Raw genomic sequence first — 21,868 nt, 5'->3', positions numbered from 1 at the left:
GCTACAGGGCTAACCCTAGCATTAGGCATTCAAACTAGGGCTAATCCTAGCATTAGGCGTTTAAACTGGGGCTAAACGGCTAACCCTAGCATTAGGCGTTCAAACTAGTGCTGAAGGGCTAACCCTAGCATTAGGCGTTCAAACTAGGGCTACAGGGCTAACCCTAGCATTAGGCGTTCAAACTAGCGCTAAAGGGCTAACCCTAGCATTAGGCGTTCAAACTAGGGCTACAGGGCTAACCCTAGCATTAGGCGTTTAAACTAGCGCTAAAGGGCTAACCCTAGCATTAGGCGATCAAACTAGTGCTAAAGGGCTAACCCTAGCATTAGGCGTTCAAACTAGGGCTACAGGGCTAACCCTAGCATTATGCGTTCAAACTAGTACTAAAGGGCTAACCCTAGCATTAGGCATTTAAACTAGGGCTAACCCAAGCATTTAGTGTTCAAACTAGGGCTAACACTAGCATTTAGTGTACACACTAGGGCTAACCCTAGCATTTAGTGTTCACACTAGGGCTAACACTAGCATTAAGTGTTCAAACTAGGACTAACCCTAGCATTTAGTGTTCAAACTAGGGCTAACCCTAGCATTTAGTGTTCAAAATAGGGCTAACCCTAGCATTAGGCATTTAAACTAGGGCTAACCCTAGCATTCAGTGTTCAAACTAGGGCTAACCCTAGCATTAGGTGTTCAAACTAGGGCTAACCCTAGCATTTAGTGTTCAAACTAGGGCTAACCCTAGCATTAGGCATTTAAACTAGGGCTAACCCTAGCATTAGGCATTTAAACTAGGGCTAACCCTAGCATTAGGCATTTAAACTAGGGCTAACCCTAGCATTTAGTGTTCAAACTAAGGCTAACCCTAGCAGTTAGTGTTCAAACTAAGGCTAACCCTAGCATTTAGTGTTCAAACTAGGGCTAACCCTAGCATTTAGTGTTCAAACTAGGGCTAAAGGGCTAACCCTAGCATTTGGCATTTAAACTAGGGCTAACCCTAGCATTAGGCATTTAAACTAGGGCTAACCCTAGCATTAGGCGTTTAAACTAGTGCTAAAGGGCTAACCCTAGCATTTGGCGTTTAAACTAGGGCTAAAGAGCTAACCCTAGCATTAGGTGTTCAAACTAGGGCTAAAGGGCTAACCCTAGCATTAGACATTTAAACTAGGGCTAACCCAAGCATTTAGTTTTCAAACTAGGGCTAACCCTAGCATTTAGTGTTCAAACTAGGGCTAACCCTAGCATTTAGTGTTCAAACTAGGGCTAACCCTAGCATTAGGCATTTAAACTAGGGCTAACCCAAGCATTTAGTGTTCAAACTAGGGCTACAGGGCTAACCCTAGCATTAGGCATTTAAACTAGGGCTAACCCAAGCATTTAGTGTTCAAACTAGGGCTAACCCTAGCATTTAGTGTTCAAACTAGGGCTAACCCGAGCATTTAGTGTTCAAACTAGGGCTAACCCTAGGCAAGCATTTAGTGTTCAAACTAGGGCTAACCCTAGCATTTAGTGTTCAAACTAGGGCTAACCCTAGCATTTAGTGTTCAAACTAGGGCTAACCCTAGCATTAGGCATTTAAACTAGGGCTAACCCAAGCATTTAGTGTTCAAACTAAGGCGAACCCTAGCATTTAGTGTTCAATATAGGGCTACAGGGCTAACCCTAGCATTAGGCATTCAAACTAGGGCTAATCCTAGCATTAGGCGTTTAAACTGGGGCTAAAGGGCTAACCCTAGCATTAGGCGTTCAAACTAGTGCTAAAGGGCTAACCCTAGCATTAGGCGTTCAAACTAGGGCTACAGGGCTAACCCTAGCATTAGGCGTTCAAACTAGTGCTAAAGGGCTAACCCTAGCATTAGGCGTTTAAACTAGCGCTAAAGGGCTAACCCTAGCATTAGGCGTTCAAACTAGTGCTAAAGGGCTAACCCTAGCATTAGGCGTTCAAACTAGCGCTAAAGGGCTAACCCTAGCATTAGGCGTTCAAACTAGGGCTACAGGGCTAACCCTAGCATTAGGCGTTTAAACTAGCGCTAAAGGGCTAACCCTAGCATTAGGCGTTCAAACTAGTGCTAAAGGGCTAACCCTAGCATTAGGCGTTCAAACTAGGGCTACAGCGCTAACCCTAGCATTATGCGTTCAAACTAGGGCTACAGGGCTAACCCTAGCATTAGGCATTTAAACTAGCGCTAAAGGGCAAACCCTAGCATTAGGCGTTCAAACTAGGGCTAAAGGGCTAACCCTAGCAATAGGCATTTAAACTAGGGCTAACCCAAGCATTTAGTGTTCAAACTAGGGCTACAGGGCTAACCCTAGCATTAGGCATTTAAACTAGGGCTAACCCAAGCATTTAGTGTTCAAACTAGGGCTAACCCTAGCATTTAGTGTTCAAACTAGGGCTAAAGAGCTAACACTAGCATTATGTGTTCAAACTAGGGCTAACCCAAGCATTAGGCATTCAAACTAGGGCTAACGCTAGCATTAGGCGTTCAAACTAGGGCTAAAGGGCTAACCCTAGCATTAGGCGTTTAAACTAGTGCTAAAGGGCTAACCCTAGCATTTGGCGTTTAAACTAGGGCTAAAGAGCTAACCCTAGCATTAGGTGTTCAAACTAGGGCTAAAGGGCTAACCCTAGCATTAGACATTTAAACTAGGGCTAACCCAAGCATTTAGTTTTCAAACTAGGGCTAACCCTAGCATTTAGTGTTCAAACTAGGGCTAACCCTAGCATTTAGTGTTCAAACTAGGGCTAACCCTAGCATTAGTGTTCAAACTAGGGCTACAGGGCTAACCCTAGCATTAGGCATTTAAACTAGGGCTAACCCAAGCATTTAGTGTTCAAACTAGGGCTAACCCTAGCATTTAGTGTTCAAACTAGGGCTAACCCTAGCATTAGGCAATTAAACTAGGGCTAACCCAAGCATTTAGTGTTCAAACTAGGGCTAACCCTAGCATTTAGTGTTCAAACTAAGGCTAACCCTAGCATTAGGCGTTTAAACTAGTGCTAAAAGGCTAACCCTAGCATTAGGCGTTCAAACTAGAGCTAAAGAGCTAATCCTAGCATTAGGCGTTCAAACTAGTGCTAAAGGGCTAACCCTAGCATTAGGCGTTTAAACTAGGGCTAAAGGGCTAACCCTAGCATTAGGCGTTTAAACTAGGGCTAACCCTAGCATTTAGCGTTCAAACTAGAGCTAAAGAGCTAATCCTAGCATTAGGCGTTCAAACTAGTACTAAAGGGCTAACCCTAGCATTAGGCGTTTAAACTAGGGCTAACCCAAGCATTTAGTGTTCAAACTAGGGCTAACACTAGCATTTAGTGTTCACACTAGGGCTAACCCTAGCATTTAGTGTTCACACTAGGGCTAACACTAGCATTAAGTGTTCAAACTAGGACTAACCCTAGCATTTAGTGTTCAAACTAGGGCTAACCCTAGCATTTAGTGTTCAAAATAGGGCTAACCCTAGCATTAGGCATTTAAACTAGGGCTAACCCTAGCATTCAGTGTTCAAACTAGGGCTAACCCTAGCATTAGGTGTTCAAACTAGGGCTAACCCAAGCATTTAGTGTTCAAACTAGGGCTAACCCTAGCATTAGGCATTTAAACTAGGGCTAACCCTAGCATTAGGCATTTAAACTAGGGCTAACCCTAGCATTAGGCATTTAAACTAGGGCTAACCCTAGCATTTAGTGTTCAAACTAAGGCTAACCCTAGCAGTTAGTGTTCAAACTAAGGCTAACCCTAGCATTTAGTGTTCAAACTAGGGCTAACCCTAGCATTTAGTGTTCAAACTAGGGCTAAAGGGCTAACCCTAGCATTAGGCATTTAAACTAGGGCTAACCCTAGCATTAGGCATTTAAACTAGGGCTAACCCTAGCATTAGGCGTTTAAACTAGTGCTAAAGGGCTAACCCTAGCATTTGGCGTTTAAACTAGGGCTAAAGAGCTAACCCTAGCATTAGGTGTTCAAACTAGGGCTAAAGGGCTAACCCTAGCATTAGACATTTAAACTAGGGCTAACCCAAGCATTTAGTTTTCAAACTAGGGCTAACCCTAGCATTTAGTGTTCAAACTAGGGCTAACCCAAGCATTTAGTGTTCAAACTAAGGCGAACCCTAGAATTTAGTGTTCAATATAGGGCTACAGGGCTAACCCTAGCATTAGGCATTCAAACTAGGGCTAATCCTAGCATTAGGCGTTTAAACTAGTGCTAAAGGGCTAACCCTAGCATTAGGCGTTCAAACTAGGGCTACAGGGCTAACCCTAGCATTAGGCGTTCAAACTAGTGCTAAAGGGCTAACCCTAGCATTAGGCGTTTAAACTAGCGCTAAAGGGCTAACCCTAGCATTAGGCGTTCAAACTAGTGCTAAAGGGCTAACCCTAGCATTAGGCGTTCAAACTAGCGCTAAAGGGCTAACCCTAGCATTAGGCGTTCAAACTAGGGCTACAGGGCTAACCCTAGCATTAGGCGTTTAAACTAGCGCTAAAGGGCTAACCCTAGCATTAGGCGTTCAAACTAGTGCTAAAGGGCTAACCCTAGCATTAGGCGTTCAAACTAGGGCTACAGGGCTAACCCTAGCATTATGCGTTCAAACTAGGGCTACAGGGCTAACCCTAGCATTAGGCATTTAAACTAGCGCTAAAGGGCAAACCCTAGCATTAGGCGTTCAAACTAGGGCTAAAGGGCTAACCCTAGCAATAGGCATTTAAACTAGGGCTAACCCAAGCATTTAGTGTTCAAACTAGGGCTACAGGGCTAACCCTAGCATTAGGCATTTAAACTAGGGCTAACCCAAGCATTTAGTGTTCAAACTAGGGCTAACCCTAGCATTTAGTGTTCAAACTAGGGCTAAAGAGCTAACACTAGCATTATGTGTTCAAACTAGGGCTAACCCAAGCATTAGGCATTCAAACTAGGGCTAACGCTAGCATTAGGCGTTCAAACTAGGGCTAAAGGGCTAACCCTAGCATTAGGCGTTTAAACTAGTGCTAAAGGGCTAACCCTAGCATTTGGCGTTTAAACTAGGGCTAAAGAGCTAACCCTAGCATTAGGTGTTCAAACTAGGGCTAAAGGGCTAACCCTAGCATTAGACATTTAAACTAGGGCTAACCCAAGCATTTAGTTTTCAAAATAGGGCTAACCCTAGCATTTAGTGTTCAAACTAGGGCTAACCCTAGCATTAGGCATTTAAACTAGGGCTAACCCAAGCATTTAGTGTTCAAACTAGGGCTACAGGGCTAACCCTAGCATTAGGCATTTAAACTAGGGCTAACCCAAGCATTTAGTGTTCAAACTAGGGCTAACCTGAGCATTTAGTGTTCAAACTAGGGCTAACCCTAGCATTAGGCATTTAAACTAGGGCTAACCCTAGCATTTAGTGTTCAAACTAGGGCTAACCCTAACATTTAGTGTTCAAACTAGGGCTAACCCTAGCATTAGGCATTTAAACTAGGGCTAACCCAAGCATTTAGTGTTCAAACTAAGGCGAACCCTAGCATTTAGTGTTCAATATAGGGCTACAGGGCTAACCCTAGCATTAGGCATTCAAACTAGGGCTAATCCTAGCATTAGGCGTTTAAACTGGGGCTAAAGGGCTAACCCTAGCATTAGGCGTTCAAACTAGTGCTGAAGGGCTAACCCTAGCATTAGGCGTTCAAACTAGGGCTACAGGGCTAACCCTAGCATTAGGCGTTCAAACTAGTGCTAAAGGGCTAACCCTAGCATTAGGCGTTTAAACTAGCGCTAAAGGGCTAACCCTAGCATTAGGCGTTCAAACTAGTGCTAAAGGGCTAACCCTAGCATTAGGCGTTCAAACTAGCGCTAAAGGGCTAACCCTAGCATTAGGCGTTCAAACTAGGGCTACAGGGCTAACCCTAGCATTATGCGTTCAAACTAGTACTAAAGGGCTAACCCTAGCATTAGGCATTTAAACTAGGGCTAACCCAAGCATTTAGTGTTCACACTAGGGCTAACACTAGCATTAAGTGTTCAAACTAGGACTAACCCTAGCATTTAGTGTTCAAACTAGGGCTAACCCTAGCATTTAGTGTTCAAAATAGGGCTAACCCTAGCATTAGGCATTTAAACTAGGGCTAACCCTAGCATTCAGTGTTCAAACTAGGGCTAACCCTAGCATTAGGTGTTCAAACTAGGGCTAACCCTAGCATTTAGTGTTCAAACTAGGGCTAACCCTAGCATTAGGCATTTAAACTAGGGCTAACCCTAGCATTAGGCATTTAAACTAGGGCTAACCCTAGCATTAGGCATTTAAACTAGGGCTAACCCTAGCATTGTGTTCAAACTAAGGCTAACCCTAGCAGTTAGTGTTCAAACTAAGGCTAACCCTAGCATTTAGTGTTCAAACTAGGGCTAACCCTAGCATTTAGTGTTCAAACTAGGGCTAAAGGGCTAACCCTAGCATTAGGCATTTAAACTAGGGCTAACCCTAGCATTAGGCATTTAAACTAGGACTAACCCTAGCATTAGGCGTTTAAACTAGTGCTAAAGGGCTAACCCTAGCATTTGGCGTTTAAACTAGGGCTAAAGAGCTAACCCTAGCATTAGGTGTTCAAACTAGGGCTAAAGGGCTAACCCTAGCATTAGACATTTAAACTAGGGCTAACCCAAGCATTTAGTTTTCAAACTAGGGCTAACCCTAGCATTTAGTGTTCAAACTAGGGCTAACCCTAGCATTTAGTGTTCAAACTAGGGCTAACCCTAGCATTAGGCATTTAAACTAGGGCTAACCCAAGCATTTAGTGTTCAAACTAGGGCTACAGGGCTAACCCTAGCATTAGGCATTTAAACTAGGGCTAACCCAAGCATTTAGTGTTCAAACTAGGGCTAACCCTAGCATTTAGTGTTCAAACTAGGGCTAACCCGAGCATTTAGTGTTCAAACTAGGGCTAACCCTAGCATTAGGCATTTAAACTAGGGCTAACCCTAGCATTTAGTGTTCAAACTAGGGCTAACCCTAGCATTTAGTGTTCAAACTAGGGCTAACCCTAGCATTTAGTGTTCAAACTAGGGCTAACCCTAGCATTAGGCATTTAAACTAGGGCTAACCCAAGCATTTAGTGTTCAAACTAAGGCGAACCCTAGCATTTAGTGTTCAATATAGGGCTACAGGGCTAACCCTAGCATTAGGCATTCAAACTAGGGCTAATCCTAGCATTAGGCGTTTAAACTGGGGCTAAAGGGCTAACCCTAGCATTAGGCGTTCAAACTAGTGCTAAAGGGCTAACCCTAGCATTAGGCGTTCAAACTAGGGCTACAGGGCTAACCCTAGCATTAGGCGTTCAAACTAGTGCTAAAGGGCTAACCCTAGCATTAGGCGTTTAAACTAGCGCTAAAGGGCTAACCCTAGCATTAGGCGTTCAAACTAGTGCTAAAGGGCTAACCCTAGCATTAGGCGTTCAAACTAGCGCTAAAGGGCTAACCCTAGCATTAGGCGTTCAAACTAGGGCTACAGGGCTAACCCTAGCATTAGGCGTTTAAACTAGCGCTAAAGGGCTAACCCTAGCATGAGGCGTTCAAACTAGTGCTAAAGGGCTAACCCTAGCATTAGGCGTTCAAACTAGGGCTACAGCGCTAACCCTAGCATTATGCGTTCAAACTAGGGCTACAGGGCTAACCCTAGCATTAGGCATTTAAACTAGCGCTAAAGGGCAAACCCTAGCATTAGGCGTTCAAACTAGGGCTAAAGGGCTAACCCTAGCAATAGGCATTTAAACTAGGGCTAACCCAAGCATTTAGTGTTCAAACTAGGGCTAAAGAGCTAACACTAGCATTATGTGTTCAAACTAGGGCTAACCCAAGCATTTAGTGTTCAAACTAGGGCTAACGCTAGCATTAGGCGTTCAAACTAGGGCTAAAGGGCTAACCCTAGCATTAGGCGTTTAAACTAGTGCTAAAGGGCTAACCCTAGCATTTGGCGTTTAAACTAGGGCTAAAGAGCTAACCCTAGCATTAGGTGTTCAAACTAGGGCTAAAGGGCTAACCCTAGCATTAGACATTTAAACTAGGGCTAACCCAAGCATTTAGTTTTCAAACTAGGGCTAACCCTAGCATTTAGTGTTCAAACTAGGGCTAACCCTAGCATTTAGTGTTCAAACTAGGGCTAACCCTAGCATTAGTGTTCAAACTAGGGCTACAGGGCTAACCCTAGCATTAGGCATTTAAACTAGGGCTAACCCAAGCATTTAGTGTTCAAACTAGGGCTAACCCTAGCATTTAGTGTTCAAACTAGGGCTAACCCTAGCATTTAGTGTTCAAACTAGGGCTAACCCTAGCATTAGGCATTTAAACTAGGGCTAACCCAAGCATTTAGTGTTCAAACTAAGGCGACCCCTAGCATTTAGTGTTCAAACTAGGGCTAACCCTAGCAATAGGCATTTAAACTAGGGCTAACCCTAGCATTAGGCATTTAAACTAGGGCTAACCCTAGCATTTAGTGTTCAAACTAGGGCTAACCCTAGCATTAGGCATTTAAACTAGGGCTAACCCAAGCATTTAGTGTTCAAACTAAGGCTAACCCTAGCATTTAAACTAAGGCTAACGCTAGCATTATGCGTTCAAACTAGGGCTAACCCTAGCATTTAGTGTTCAAACTAGGGCTACAGGGCTAACCCTAGCATTAGGCATTTAAACTAGGGCTAACCCAAGCATTTAGTGTTCAAACTAGGGCTACAGGGCTAACCCTAGCATTAGGCATTTAAACTAGGGCTAACCCAATCATTTAGTGTTCAAACTAGGGCTAACCCTAGCATTTAGTGTTCAAACTAGGGCTAACACTAGCATTTAGTGTTCAAACTAGGGCTAACCCTAGCATTAGGCATTTAAACTAGGGCTAACCCTAGCATTAGGCATTTAAACTAGGGCTAACCCTAGCATTTAGTGTTCAAACTAGGGCTAACCCTGGCATTAGGCATTTAAACTAGGGCTAACCCAAGCATTTAGTGTTCAAACTAAGGCTAACCCTAGCATTTAGTGTTCAATCTAGGGCTAAAGGGCTAACCCTAGCATTAGGCGTTCAAACTAGTGCTAAAGGGCTAACCCTAGCATTAGGCGTTCAAACTAGGGCTACAGGGCTAACCCTAGCATTAGGCATTTAAACTAGCGCTAAAGGGCGAACCCTAGCATTAGGCATTTAAACTAGCGCTAAAGGGCTAACCCTAGCATTAGGCGTTTAAACTAGGGCTAAAGGGCTAACCCTAGAATTAGGCATTTAAACTAGCGCTAAAGGGCTAACCCTAGCATTAGGCATTGTAAAACAAAATAGCTCTAATTTTCCTAAATGTTAGTGGAAGTCAATGTTAAAGACGTTATCATCCCGACACATACCCTCCTCATTGACCACTGGCAGAGCGGAAACTCTCCGTTCTACGAAGATGGCCAGGGCGTCATACACCGTGTCTGTCTCCCGGACAGTAGCAATCTTTTTAAACGTTCCAATGTCCACCTCTTCAATTCTCTTCTGGAGGTACCGAGGCTTCGGGATCATGGTGCCCTGGGAGGAAGAATGGCGTCAGAAAAAGTGTCTAAAAACCTGGTTCCAGATCAGTTTGAGATGTCTTGTCAACTCCTATGGTCCTTGTCACAATGGCCATAGAAATTGGAAAGTTATGTCAAAAAACAGATCTGGGATCAGGCTATCAAGTGTCCAGAATCATTACATGTTGTTTATCAGATAGGCGAATGTGAAAGTGGTTCTCACAAAGATATGCAGGAACTTGAGGATGCGTTTGTGGGTGAGGATGTGCAGGACGTTGCCGGACTCTGGGTCGATCACAGGCAGCCGATGAATCTTATACTTCAGCAGAGAGTAGATGGCATCAAAAAGGCTGTAGAAAAACAAGAGACGGGTTGTCGCGACAACGGCTTAGGAGTAGGGGCCAAGACAGCACAAACAAATGTGGGACCAGGGCAAGAGAAGGTAAGGCCGCAAGAGGCACTGCTAGTTACCTGGAGTCAGGTGTGATACTGATCAGAGTATGGTTGGAGTACTTCAGAAATTCCTCTGGAGCATGAAGCAGGAGGAAACACAGGTAGAATGTAAGACTTTAATCAATCAAATGTAATTCATAAAGCCTTTTTTACATTACAGCAATTGTTTCAAAGTGCTTTTATGGATACATAGACTAAAACCCCAATGGGGATTCCATTGTGCCATCTATTTCTAGGTAGCTACAGGTCTCCAGTCACCTCTACAGGTCTCCAGTCACCTCTACTGGTCTCCAGTCACCTCTACTGGTCTCCAGTCACCTCTACTGGTCTCCAGTCACCTCTACTGGTCTCCAGTCATCTCTACTGGTCTCCAGTCAGGTCTACAGTCACCTCTACTGGTCTACAGTCACCTCTACAGGTCTACAGTCACCTCTACAGGTCTACAGTCACCTCTACTGGTCTCCAGTCACCTCTACTGATCTCCAGTCACCTCTACAGGCCTACAGTCAGGTCTACAGTCACCTCTACAGGTCTACAGTCACCTCTACAGGTCTATACAGTCACCTCTACAGGTCTATACAGTCACCTCTACAGGTCTATACAGTCACCTCTACAGGTCTATACAGTCACCTCTACAGGTCTACAGTCACCTCTACTGGTCTACAGTCACCTCTACTGGACTATACAGTCACCTCTACAGGACTATCCAGTCACCTCTACAGGCCTACAGTCAGGTCTCCAGTCACCTCTACAGGTCTCCAGTCACCTCTACAGGTTTATAGTCACCTCTACAGGTTTATAGTCACCTCTACAGTCTTCTATCTTGTGCTCCTCCAGTTCGTAGATCTCTACCTGGAAGACACAAGTGTACAGCAGGAATCTCAACCGTGTTCCTGGAGAGAAACCCTCCTGTAGGTTCACTCCAACCCTGTTCCTGGAGAGATACCCTCCTGTAGGTTTTAACTCCAACCCTGTTCCTGGAGAGAGACCCTCCTGTAGGTTTTAACTCCAACCCTGTTCCTGGAGAGAGACCCTCCTGTAGGTTTTAACCTCAGCCCTGTTCCTGGAGAGAGACCCTCCTGTAGGTTTTAACTCCAACCCTGTTCCTGGAGAGAGACCCTCCTGGAGGTTTTAACTCCAACCCTGTTCCTGGAGAGAGACCCTCCTGTAGGTTTTAACTCCAACCCTGTTCCTGGAGAGAGACCCTCCTGTAGGTTTTAACTCCAGCCCTGCTCCTGGAGAGATACCCTCCTGTAGGTTTTAACCTCAGCCCTGCTCCTGGAGAGACACCCTCCTGTAGGTTTTAACTCCAACCCTGTTCCTGGAGAGAAACCCTCCTGTAGGTTTTAACTCCAACCCTGTTCCTGGAGAGAAACCATCCTGTAGGTTTTAACTCCAACCCTGTTCCTGGAGAGAAACCCTCCTGTAGGTTTTAACCTCAGCCCTGCTCCTGGAGAGATACCCTCCTGTAGGTTTTAACCTCAGCCCTGTTCCTGGAGAGAAACCCTCCTGTAGGTTTTAACCTCAGCCCTGCTCCTGGAGAGATACCCTCCTGTAGGTTTTAACCTCAGCCCTGCTCCTGGAGAGATACCCTCCTGTAGGTTTTAACCTCAGCCCTGCTCCTGGAGAGATACCCTCCTGTAGGTTTTAACCTCAGCCCTGTTCCTGGAGAGATACCCTCCTGTAGGTTTTAACCTCAGCCCTGCTCCTGGAGAGATACCCTCCTGTAGGTTTTAACCTCAGCCCTGCTCCTGGAGAGATACCCTCCTGTAGGTTTTAACCTCAGCCCTGCTCCTGGAGAGATACCCTCCTGTAGGTTTTAACCTCAGCCCTGCTCCTGGAGAGATACCCTCCTGTAGGTTTTAACCTCAGCCCTGTTCCTGGAGAGAAACCCTCCTGTAGGTTTTAACCTCAGCCCTGCTCCTGGAGAGATACCCTCCTGTAGGAACAGGGTTGGAGTTAAAAACCTCCAGGAGGGTATCTCTCCAGGAACACGGTTAGAGAGCCCTGGTATATCGTGTGAGACACACATATATACCATACAACACAGCGGTATAACTGTGTGAGACTAGTGTATAGTGAGACATTAGCAGGGTCCTATATAACCATTCTTCTACCTCTGTGGTCCTGCATTACGATGAGCTTCTTGCTTTGTGCTCCAGCTCCAGTAATCTGGATGCCAGGTCCAACAACAACAGATCACTCACCAGAGGAGATTGCCAATACCGGTGGAGAATGTTGATGAAGTCGGTGATGGTCAGCATGCCTGGAAGAATACAGGGAAAGAACGGAGCTTTAACTGGGACTAAACTATGTTGCAGACAGACAGAGACAGAGATAGGCAGACAGGCAGACAGGCAGACAGGCAGACAGGCAGACAGACAGACAGACAGACAGACAGATAGACAGACAGACAGACAGACAGACAGACAGACAGACAGACAGACAGACAGACAGACAGACAGACAGACATACATACAGACAGACAGACAGACAGACAGACAGACAGGCAGACAGGCAGATAGGCAGGCAGGCCTGGTGACATTCTCAGTGATGTAGCTGTGTATAAATAACCACAGAAAGGGTGCAGGGGATTATAGGATTCTGTCCCAGACGACACCCTATTCCCTATATAGTACACTACTTTAGACCAGAGCCCTGTTCCCTATATAGTACACTACTTTAGACCAGAGCCCTATTCCCTACATAGTACACTACTTTAGACCAGAGCCCTATTCCCTACATAGTGCACTACTTTAGACCAGAGACCTATTCCCTACATAGTACACTTCTTTGACGAGGGAACAGTGTGCCGTTTGGGTTGCAGATTGCAGTCCCACTAGACACTGGAGCTCAGGTGCTGTACTATAGTTAGAACTCTGGCACCAAATTCTGCAGAGGGAATGGACCTGGCTCGAAATGCAGAAAACAGCCCAGGGGCTAAGGTCCAAATGGAATCCTATTCCCTATATAGTGTGCAGGACCCTGGTCGAAAGTAGTGCACTACATAGGGAATACGGTGTCCTTTTTTGGGACGCAGCCCTAACCCAGAAACCAGACCAGCCGGGTGGGAAGGGTGGAACGGACCCGGCCCACTTTCCTTTCAAAGGTTTCTTGAAAGGACACCCACCAAGCGACCCAGCATGGTGCCAGCATTGGTCTAGCTAATTGATGATCTGCATTTAATCATATCAACACCCCTGTTTATAACCCTCCCAGAGACAAGGAGGGATGTGTAGTAGCCTCATAAGGGATTTATATATATACTTATCCACAGGAAACACAGACGTGAATACAGAGAAACCAAAAGCCCAGAAAACGGTCGCACACATACACAGCAGTAACTTACACATTTCAAATCATCCGTCACTTAGTTTATGGTTCACCTACCTACGGTCTAATTTCAGGGACCCTAACCTCTGAACCCAGACTGGCGCCTAGCTGATCCCCCCCAAGAAGGGTTGTTGGGGTTTGAGAGGATTGCTGCGTTGATATTACTGGGTGTCTGTAATCGGAGTCTAAGCTCATAGCTGACCCATTGGACTTTAAAGGTTAGACGCCAGATTGGGAAATACTCAGGTTCCAGGTTACCTTACCTACAAAACACTGCAGCTTGTTATCCCACAGCGGCGCCGCTCGAACGCCGTTCGCCACCAGAGCAAAGAAAGCTTTTTTGACCTGAAACACACAACAACAACAACAAAAAACACAGTAACTCTGGTACACTGGTCGTGTTGGGTGTCTGGTCACTCATTGCTATGTTGCAAAAACATTTCAGCGCTTCCCATTTAAGACAAAAAAAAAAATGTTTTATGACCTATTAAATAAACAATATCTGCCATTTAGCAGACGATTCTATCTAAAGTAACTCACAGACATACATGTTCCTGCGAGTGGTGGCTTCTGGGAATCAAACATCACAGTGTTGAAGTTGAGTGCTTGAACGTACCTGCAAAGTGGTGTCGAAGATGACCAGTTTGGAGCTGGTTGGAATGGCGTCGTAGCAGCAGTGGTTCATCATGAACTTGGTGTAGACGTTGGCATCTGGGGCCGCGGCTGGGGCTGCGGAGAGAAACAGGGTGGGGGAGCACCCTGCTACAGGTCCGTCAAGTGTCCTTGACACAGGGGGCTTCTCTAACCTCACCCCGATAAAACCTTAAACCCTCTCCGGATGGATTTGATCCATTCCAGAGCCAGCATGTCGACTAATCGTTAAGCCCTCCGTTACGTTAATCAGGTGTGGTAGTGCAGGGTTAGAACAAAGCAAAACTGTGAAACCTTGGTGGGTCCCAGAGAAGAGGTTTCAGAACCACTGTCCTAACACACTCTCAGAGAAGCTTTTTCACACTACCGAGCCAAACCGAACCAGGCCAGGCCAAGCCAAGCCAGACCAAGGTGTACTGAACTGGCCTGGTTGGTTTTACACATCCACCGTAGCAGCTGGAACCGTGCTGGAAGAGGACAGTGTGAAATATGAGTGGAGCCGGGACAGGTTGGTTCTGTCAGCACGGTAGAGCCAGGACAGGTTGGTTCTGTCAGCACGGTAGAGCCAGGACAGGTTGGTTCTGTCAGCACGGTAGAGCCAGGACAGGTTGGTTCTGTCAGCACGGTAGAGCCAGGACAGGTTGGTTCTGTCAGCACGGTAGAGCCAGGACAGGTTGGTTCTGTCAGCACGGTAGAGCCAGGACAGGTTGGTTCTGTCAGCACGGTAGAGCCAGGACAGGTTGGTTCTGTCAGCACGGTAGAGCCAGGACAGGTTGGTTCTGTCAGCACGGTAGAGCCAGGACAGGTTGGTTCTGTCAGCACGGTAGAGCCAGGACAGGTTGGTTCTGTCAGCACGGTAGAGCCAGGACAGGTTGGTTCTGTCAGCACGGTAGAGCCAGGACAGGTTGGTTCTGTCAGCACGGTAGAGCCGGGACAGGTTGGTTCTGTCAGCACGGTAGAGCCAGGACAGGTTGGTTCTGTCAGCACGGTAGAGCCGGGACAGGTTGGTTCTGTCAGCACGGTAGAGCCAGGACAGGTTGGTTCTGTCAGCACGGTAGAGCCAGGACAGGTTGGTTCTGTCAGCACGGTAGAGCCGGGACAGGTTGGTTCTGTCAGCACGGTAGAGCCAGGACAGGTTGGTTCTGTCAGCACGGTAGAGCCGGGACAGGTTGGTTCTGTCAGCACGGTAGAGCCGGGACAGGTTGGTTCTGTCAGCACGGTAGAGCCGGGACAGGTTGGTTCTGTCAGCACGGTAGAGCCGGGACAGGTTGGTTCTGTCAGCACGGTAGAGCCGGGACAGGTTGGTTCTGTCAGCACGGTAGAGTCGGGACAGGTTGGTTCTGTCAGCACGGTAGAGTCGGGACAGGTTGGTTCTGTCAGCACGGTAGAGCCGGGACAGGTTGGTTCTGTCAGCACGGTAGAGTCAGGACAGGTTGGTTCTGTCAGCACGGTAGAGTCAGGACAGGTTGGTTCTGTCAGCACGGTAGAGTCAGGACAGGTTGGTTCTGTCAGCACGGTAGAGTCAGGACAGGTTGGTTCTGTCAGCACGGTAGAGTCAGGACAGGTTGGTTCTGTCAGCACGGTAGAGTCAGGACAGGTTGGTTCTGTCAGCACGGTAGAGTCAGGACAGGTTGGTTCTGTCAGCACGGTAGAGCCAGGACAGGTTGGTTCTGTCAGCACGGTAGAGCCAGGACAGGTTGGTTCTGTCAGCACGGTAGAGCCAGGACAGGTTGGTTCTGTCAGCACGGTAGAGCCAGGACAGGTTGGTTCTGTCAGCACGGTAGAGCCAGGACAGGTTGGTTCTGTCAGCACGGTAGAGCCAGGACAGGTTGGTTCTGTCAGCACGGTAGAGCCAGGACAGGTTGGTTCTGTCAGCACGGTAGAGCCAGGACAGGTTGGTTCTGTCAGCACGGTAGAGCCAGGACAGGTTGGTTCTGTCAGCACGGTAGAGCCAGGACAGGTTGGTTCTGTCAGCACGGTAGAGCCAGGACAGGTTGGTTCTGTCAGCACGGTAGAGCCAGGACAGGTTGGTTCTGTCAGCACGGTAGAGCCAGGACAGGTTGGTTCTGTCAGCACGGTAGAGCCAGGACAGGTTGGTTCTGTCAGCACGGTAGAGCCAGGACAGGTTGGTTCTGTCAGCACGGTAGAGCCGGGACAGGTTGGTTCTGTCAGCACGGTAGAGCCAGGACAGGTTGGTTCTGTCAGCACGGTAGAGCCGGGACAGGTTGGTTCTGTCAGCACGGTAGAGCCAGGACAGGTTGGTTCTGTCAGCACGGTAGAGCCAGGACAGGTTGGTTCTGTCAGCACGGTAGAGCCGGGACAGGTTGGTTCTGTCAGCACGGTAGAGCCAGGACAGGTTGGTTCTGTCAGCACGGTAGAGCCGGGACAGGTTGGTTCTGTCAGCACGGTAGAGCCGGGACAGGTTGGTTCTGTCAGCACGGTAGAGCCGGGACAGGTTGGTTCTGTCAGCACGGTAGAGCCGGGACAGGTTGGTTCTGTCAGCACGGTAGAGCCGGGACAGGTTGGTTCTGTCAGCACGGTAGAGTCGGGACAGGTTGGTTCTGTCAGCACGGTAGAGTCGGGACAGGTTGGTTCTGTCAGCACGGTAGAGCCAGGACAGGTTGGTTCTGTCAGCACGGTAGAGTCAGGACAGGTTGGTTCTGTCAGCACGGTAGAGTCAGGACAGGTTGGTTCTGTCAGCACGGTAGAGTCAGGACAGGTTGGTTCTGTCAGCACGGTAGAGTCAGGACAGGTTGGTTCTGTCAGCACGGTAGAGTCAGGACAGGTTGGTTCTGTCAGCACGGTAGAGTCAGGACAGGTTGGTTCTGTCAGCACGGTAGAGTCAGGACAGGTTGGTTCTGTCAGCACGGTAGAGCCAGGACAGGTTGGTTCTGTCAGCACGGTAGAGCCAGGACAGGTTGGTTCTGTCAGCACGGTAGAGCCGGGACAGGTTGGTTCTGTCAGCACGGTAGAGCCGGGACAGGTTGGTTCTGTCAGCACGGTAGAGCCGGGACAGGTTGGTTCTGTCAGCACGGTAGAGCCGGGACAGGTTGGTTCTGTCAGCACGGTAGAGCCGGGACAGGTTGGTTCTGTCAGCACGGTAGAGCCGGGACAGGTTGGTTCTGTCAGCACGGTAGAGCCGGGACAGGTTGGTTCTGTCAGCACGGTAGAGTCGGGACAGGTTGGTTCTGTCAGCACGGTAGAGTCAGGACAGGTTGGTTCTGTCAGCACGGTAGAGCCAGGACAGGTTGGTTCTGTCAGCACGGTAGAGTCAGGACAGGTTGGTTCTGTCAGCACGGTAGAGTCAGGGCAGGTTGGTTCTGTCAGCACGGTAGAGTCAGGACAGGTTGGTTCTGTCAGCACGGTAGAGTCAGGACAGGTTGGTTCTGTCAGCACAGTAGAGTCAGGACAGGTTGGTTCTGTCAGCACGGTAGAGTCAGGACAGGTTGGTTCTGTCAGCACGGTAGAGTCGGGACAGGTTGGTTCTGTCAGCACGATAGAGCCGGGACAGGTTGGTTCTGTCAGCACGGTAGAGTCAGGACAGGTTGGTTCTGTCAGCACGGTAGAGTCGGGACAGGTTGGTTCTGTCAGCACGGTAGAGTCAGGACAGGTTGGTTCTGTCAGCACGGTAGAGCCGGGACAGGTTGGTTCTGTCAGCACGGTAGAGTCAGGACCGGTTGGTTCTGTCAGCACGGTAGAGCCAGGACAGGTTGGTTCTGTCCGCACGGTAGAGCCAGGACAGGTTGGTTCTGTCAGCACGGTAGAGCCAGGACAGGTTGGTTCTGTCCGCACGGTAGAGCCAGGACAGGTTGGTTCTGTCAGCACGGTAGAGTCGGGACAGGTTGGTTCTGTCAGCACGGTAGATTCAGGACAGGTTGGTTCTGTCAGCACGGTAGAGTCAGGACAGGTTGGTTCTGTCAGCACGGTAGAGTCAGGACAGGTTGGTTCTGTCAGCACGGTAGAGTCAGGACAGGTTGGTTCTGTCAGCACGGTAGAGTCAGGACAGGTTGGTTCTGTCAGCACGGTAGAGCCAGGACAGGTTGGTTCTGTCAGCACGGTAGAGCCAGGACAGGTTGGTTCTGTCAGCACGGTAGAGTCAGGACAGGTTGGTTCTGTCGGCACGGTAGAGCCAGGACAGGTTGGTTCTGTCAGCACGGTAGAGTCAGGACAGGTTGGTTCTGTCAGCACGGTAGAGCCAGGACAGGTTGGTTCTGTCAGCTCGGTAGTGTGAAAAGATCAGTCTGGTATAGCAGTAATACAACAGTATGGATACAGCAGCACACACACACTAAACACATGAGAGTTACCTAACTCCTTCATAGTGAGGCCATCCAGGAAGGGGACCTGCACAAAGACAGAAGATTCTTTAATTACTTGTTCTGCTTGTCTGTGTGAGTTTCATGTTTTGAATGACATTTCTGGGTTGAAGATGCATATCTGCATATCTGATAGGCACAGTATATCTCACAGAATATCTCACAGTAGATCTCACAGTAGATCTCACAGAATATCTCACAGTAGATCTCACAGTAGATCTCACAGTAGATCTCACAGTAGATCTCACAGAATATCTCACAGAATATCTCACAGAATATCTCACAGTAGATCTCACAGTAGATCTCACAGTAGATCTCACAGAGTAGATCTCACAGAGTAGATCTCACAGAGTAGATCTCACAGAGTAGATCTCACAGAGTAGATCTCACAGTAGATCTCACAGAATACTCACAGTAGACCTCACAGAATGTCACAGTAGATCTCACAGAATATGTCACAGTAGATCTCACAGTAGACCTCACAGTAGACCTCACAGAATAACTCACAGAGTAGATATCACAGAGTAGATCTCACAGTAGATCTCACACAGTAGATCTCACACAGTAGTTCTCACACAGTAGTTCTCACACAGTAGATCTCACACAGTAGATCTCACACAGTAGATCTCACACAGTAGATCTCACACAGTAGATCTCTCACAGAGTAGATCTCACACAGAGTAGATCTCACAGAGTAGATCTCACAGAGTAGATCTCACAGACATTACCCAGTCATTAAAAAATAGATACACGGGTTTTAAGTAAGAAGCAACATAACAGCGACTTATTTAAAAAGATGTGCAATACTTGGCATGATATGTACTGTAGGCCAACTCATACGGTGTGCTGTAAGGACAGGCATTGTGTTCAGTTCAACCGTAAAGTAGTCGGGTGTGAGGTTTGCCACACAGGGCCAGGAAGCTAAATACAAAACAAGAGCTTGTTAACACTGTCAACAAGAATGCCTTGCCACATATCAAGCAGGGACTGAGAGCGACAAACAAAAGGAATGTCTTGGGGTAGGACTACACAGGGCCTTAGCTAACAGCTAACAGCTAACAGCTAACAGCTAAGACATTTACAAGCTGTTCCAGTTCTCTGAACTATGTCAACAACAACAAACAAGTTAATGTTGTTCTCTTTTCAACCTCATCGAACTACATGTTCATATAAACCTTGGCTTCTTCTGCTCTGAGGCAAGCCAATGTCTCAATGAACAAGGTGAGAGATGAAAAAAAAAATGAGCGAAGTATTTTGGCTTCGCAGCTCAGCAATTCTCTGGAGACTGGGATTGTGACGCTTGGCACTTCTACACTTGAGGTTACAAGATGTAGGCTACGGTATCAACGTTGAGAAGATGTCACAACGCGCTAACAGCTCAACGATGAGAAGTATACCTATTTACGACAGTCTACTGTACCGGTGTCGTCTATAACTCTAGCAGACCTAGACTCTCACAGTGAAGCAGTCTTCAGTTCCTAACCATCCATGTATGCGTGCAGCAGTCAACACACTCAAAACCCCCCCCAAAAAACATGCATCAGGAAGCAGGTGAGAATGTTCTGCTTCATTGCCTTACCTCATGGGAAGGCTCCATGGCTCCGAGGCTGAAGAGAGGAGAGGCTGGGCTGGATAGAGGGAGAGGAGTGGACGGATCAGGCTGAGAGAGAGACGGTTTTACTGGGGCTGCCCTGTCAACTCCTGAGCATGATCCAACTGTGCTCCAGTCCCTGGGAGCAGCGGGGACTAAATTGGGAGCGAGGGAGCGGACTGTTGCATGAGGGGGACTAGTCTGTCAGAGGGAAAGGGGGGGGGGGATAACAGATGTGTGTGTGTATGTGTGTGTAGCCCTGCAAGAAAAAGGGCCAGAAAGGCTACAGGTTTGGCAGCAGGCAAGGAGATCAGTGAATCCGCATTAGACAGGTGCTGCCAGAGACAGGCAAGGAGCAGCAGTGACTCAGCTATAAATAGGTGCTGCCAGAGACAGGCAAGGAGCAGCAGTGACTCAGCTTTAGACAGGTGCTGCAGAGACAGGCAAGGAGCAGGAGTGACTCAGCTATAAATAGGTGCTGCCAGAGACAGGCAAGGAGCAGCAGTGACTCAGCTTTAGACAGGTGCTGCAGAGACAGGCAAGGAGCAGGAGTGACTCAGCTATAAATAGGTGCTGCCAGAGACAGGCAAGGAGCAGCAGTGACTCAGCTTTAGACAGGTGCTGCAGAGACAGGCAAGGAGCAGGAGTGACTCAGCTATAAATAGGTGCTGCCAGAGACAGACAAGGAGCAGCAGTGACTCAGCTATAAATAGGTGCTGCCAGAGACAGGCAAGAAGCAGGAGTGACTCAGCTATAAATAGGTGCTGCCAGAGACAGGCAAGAAGCAGCAGTGACTCAGCTATAAATAGGTGCTGACAGAGACAGGCAAGGAGCAGCAGTGACTCAGCTATAAATAGGTGCTGACAGAGACAGGCAAGGAGCAGCAGTGACTCAGCTATAAATAGGTGCTGCCAGAGACAGGCAAGGAGCAGCAGTGACTCAGCTATAAATAGGTGCTGCCAGAGACAGGCAAGGAGCAGCAGTGACTCAGCTATAAATAGGTGCTGCCAGAGACAGGCAAGGAGCAGCAGTGACTCAGCTTTAGATTGGTGCTGCAGAGACAGGCATTGATCCAGATAGTATTGATGTTCGTTTGGTTTACTTGCATTTCTTAAAAGTGTATTAAAATAAACAACTTAGCGATTACATTCACTATCAGTTTTTAAAGCAAGTGTTTTGGGGTCAGCGCGTTTTGCTAAAAGCCGATTGAAGCTGCTTATACTAAACGTTAACGGACATAACTCTAAATCTGATCGAGCCATTTAGAAAGGACAAACAAACAATATAAAGATGTAAAGTTAAAACACTACAGAAAAATAACGCTCAGTAAAATGAAACTGAAAGCTGACAAGTAAAAAAAAAAAAGACGATGACTGTGCAACAACTGGTGTCCTCTTCAAGACGTCTTACTCTGCAACTTGTATGGCAGTCTCTCCCGGTGTTAAAATTCATGCGCTGCCATGACAGATGACGCTATTTATACCTACCGTGACCTGACGCTTATGTACCCAGTCCCAAATGGCACCCTATTAGCTATGTAGTGGGATAGGGCACTGGTCCAAATTAGTGCAATCTGTAGGGATTAGGGTGCAAGTTGAGAGTCATCCCCGCTGTAATATCCCTATTTCACTCAGCATGACATGGAATGGCGCAGCAGAAGCAACTAGACAGGTTTATGTGGCACTGAAAACCACTGAATACAAAAAAATACTTAATGAGTATGATAATTGAAATACTATATATATATTTTTAAACCTTTGACATATTTGAAGGATATCATTTAATAGCACTCAGAGGCTGCATTTGTACAGACCCACCGGGAAGCCAACTCAACAAAAAGGAGGGAAAACTATCTTTTGAAAAGATGACGCCCACAAGCGTACCCATGACGTTGCACAACGATTGAAGTCAAAAAGTCAAAAGTATTATATTTTTTGAGGCATGAAGTGGGGTCATAGTGGAAACACAACGGTGTGTTTCTCCACGTTGCTAATACTTTTCCGTCTACTTATTCGACTGGGGTTTTTACTGGCATGCTA

General features: G+C 47.4%; 1 protein-coding gene across 3 annotated transcripts in view; it reads right to left on the bottom strand.

Moving 5' to 3' along the window:
• prkag3b (protein kinase, AMP-activated, gamma 3b non-catalytic subunit) overlaps positions 1-21,157 on the bottom strand; it is a 29,423-nt gene extending 8,266 nt beyond the window's left edge. The window contains exons 1-9 of one of the 3 annotated variants that reach the window (XR_011667758.1): positions 19,818-21,149; positions 18,230-18,266; positions 13,888-14,030; positions 13,535-13,616; positions 12,146-12,204; positions 10,745-10,790; positions 9,957-10,011; positions 9,709-9,835; positions 9,336-9,501 (exon numbers count right to left, since the gene is read on the bottom strand). Coding sequence is in view for 2 of the 3 variants with exons in the window: in XM_071340726.1 (XP_071196827.1) it covers positions 9,336-9,501; positions 9,709-9,835; positions 9,957-10,011; positions 10,745-10,790; positions 12,146-12,204; positions 13,535-13,616; positions 13,888-14,030; positions 18,230-18,266; positions 19,818-19,835 (733 nt within the window). In the remaining variant the exon portion in view is untranslated. Of the gene's footprint in view, positions 1-9,335; positions 9,502-9,708; positions 9,836-9,956; positions 10,012-10,744; positions 10,791-12,145; positions 12,205-13,534; positions 13,617-13,887; positions 14,031-18,229; positions 18,267-19,817 lie in introns of all 3 variants that reach the window. The other 2 variants (XM_071340726.1, XM_071340727.1) reach the window with 2 other exon arrangements.
• Between the last annotated feature and the right edge of the window lie 711 nt (positions 21,158-21,868).

Source organism: Salvelinus alpinus, chromosome 14, assembly GCF_045679555.1.
Source record: "Salvelinus alpinus chromosome 14, SLU_Salpinus.1, whole genome shotgun sequence".
Lineage (NCBI taxonomy): Eukaryota > Metazoa > Chordata > Actinopteri > Salmoniformes > Salmonidae > Salvelinus > Salvelinus alpinus.
Note: the sequence above shows the minus strand (reverse complement) of the source record. Positions and strands in the feature narration are given on the sequence as shown.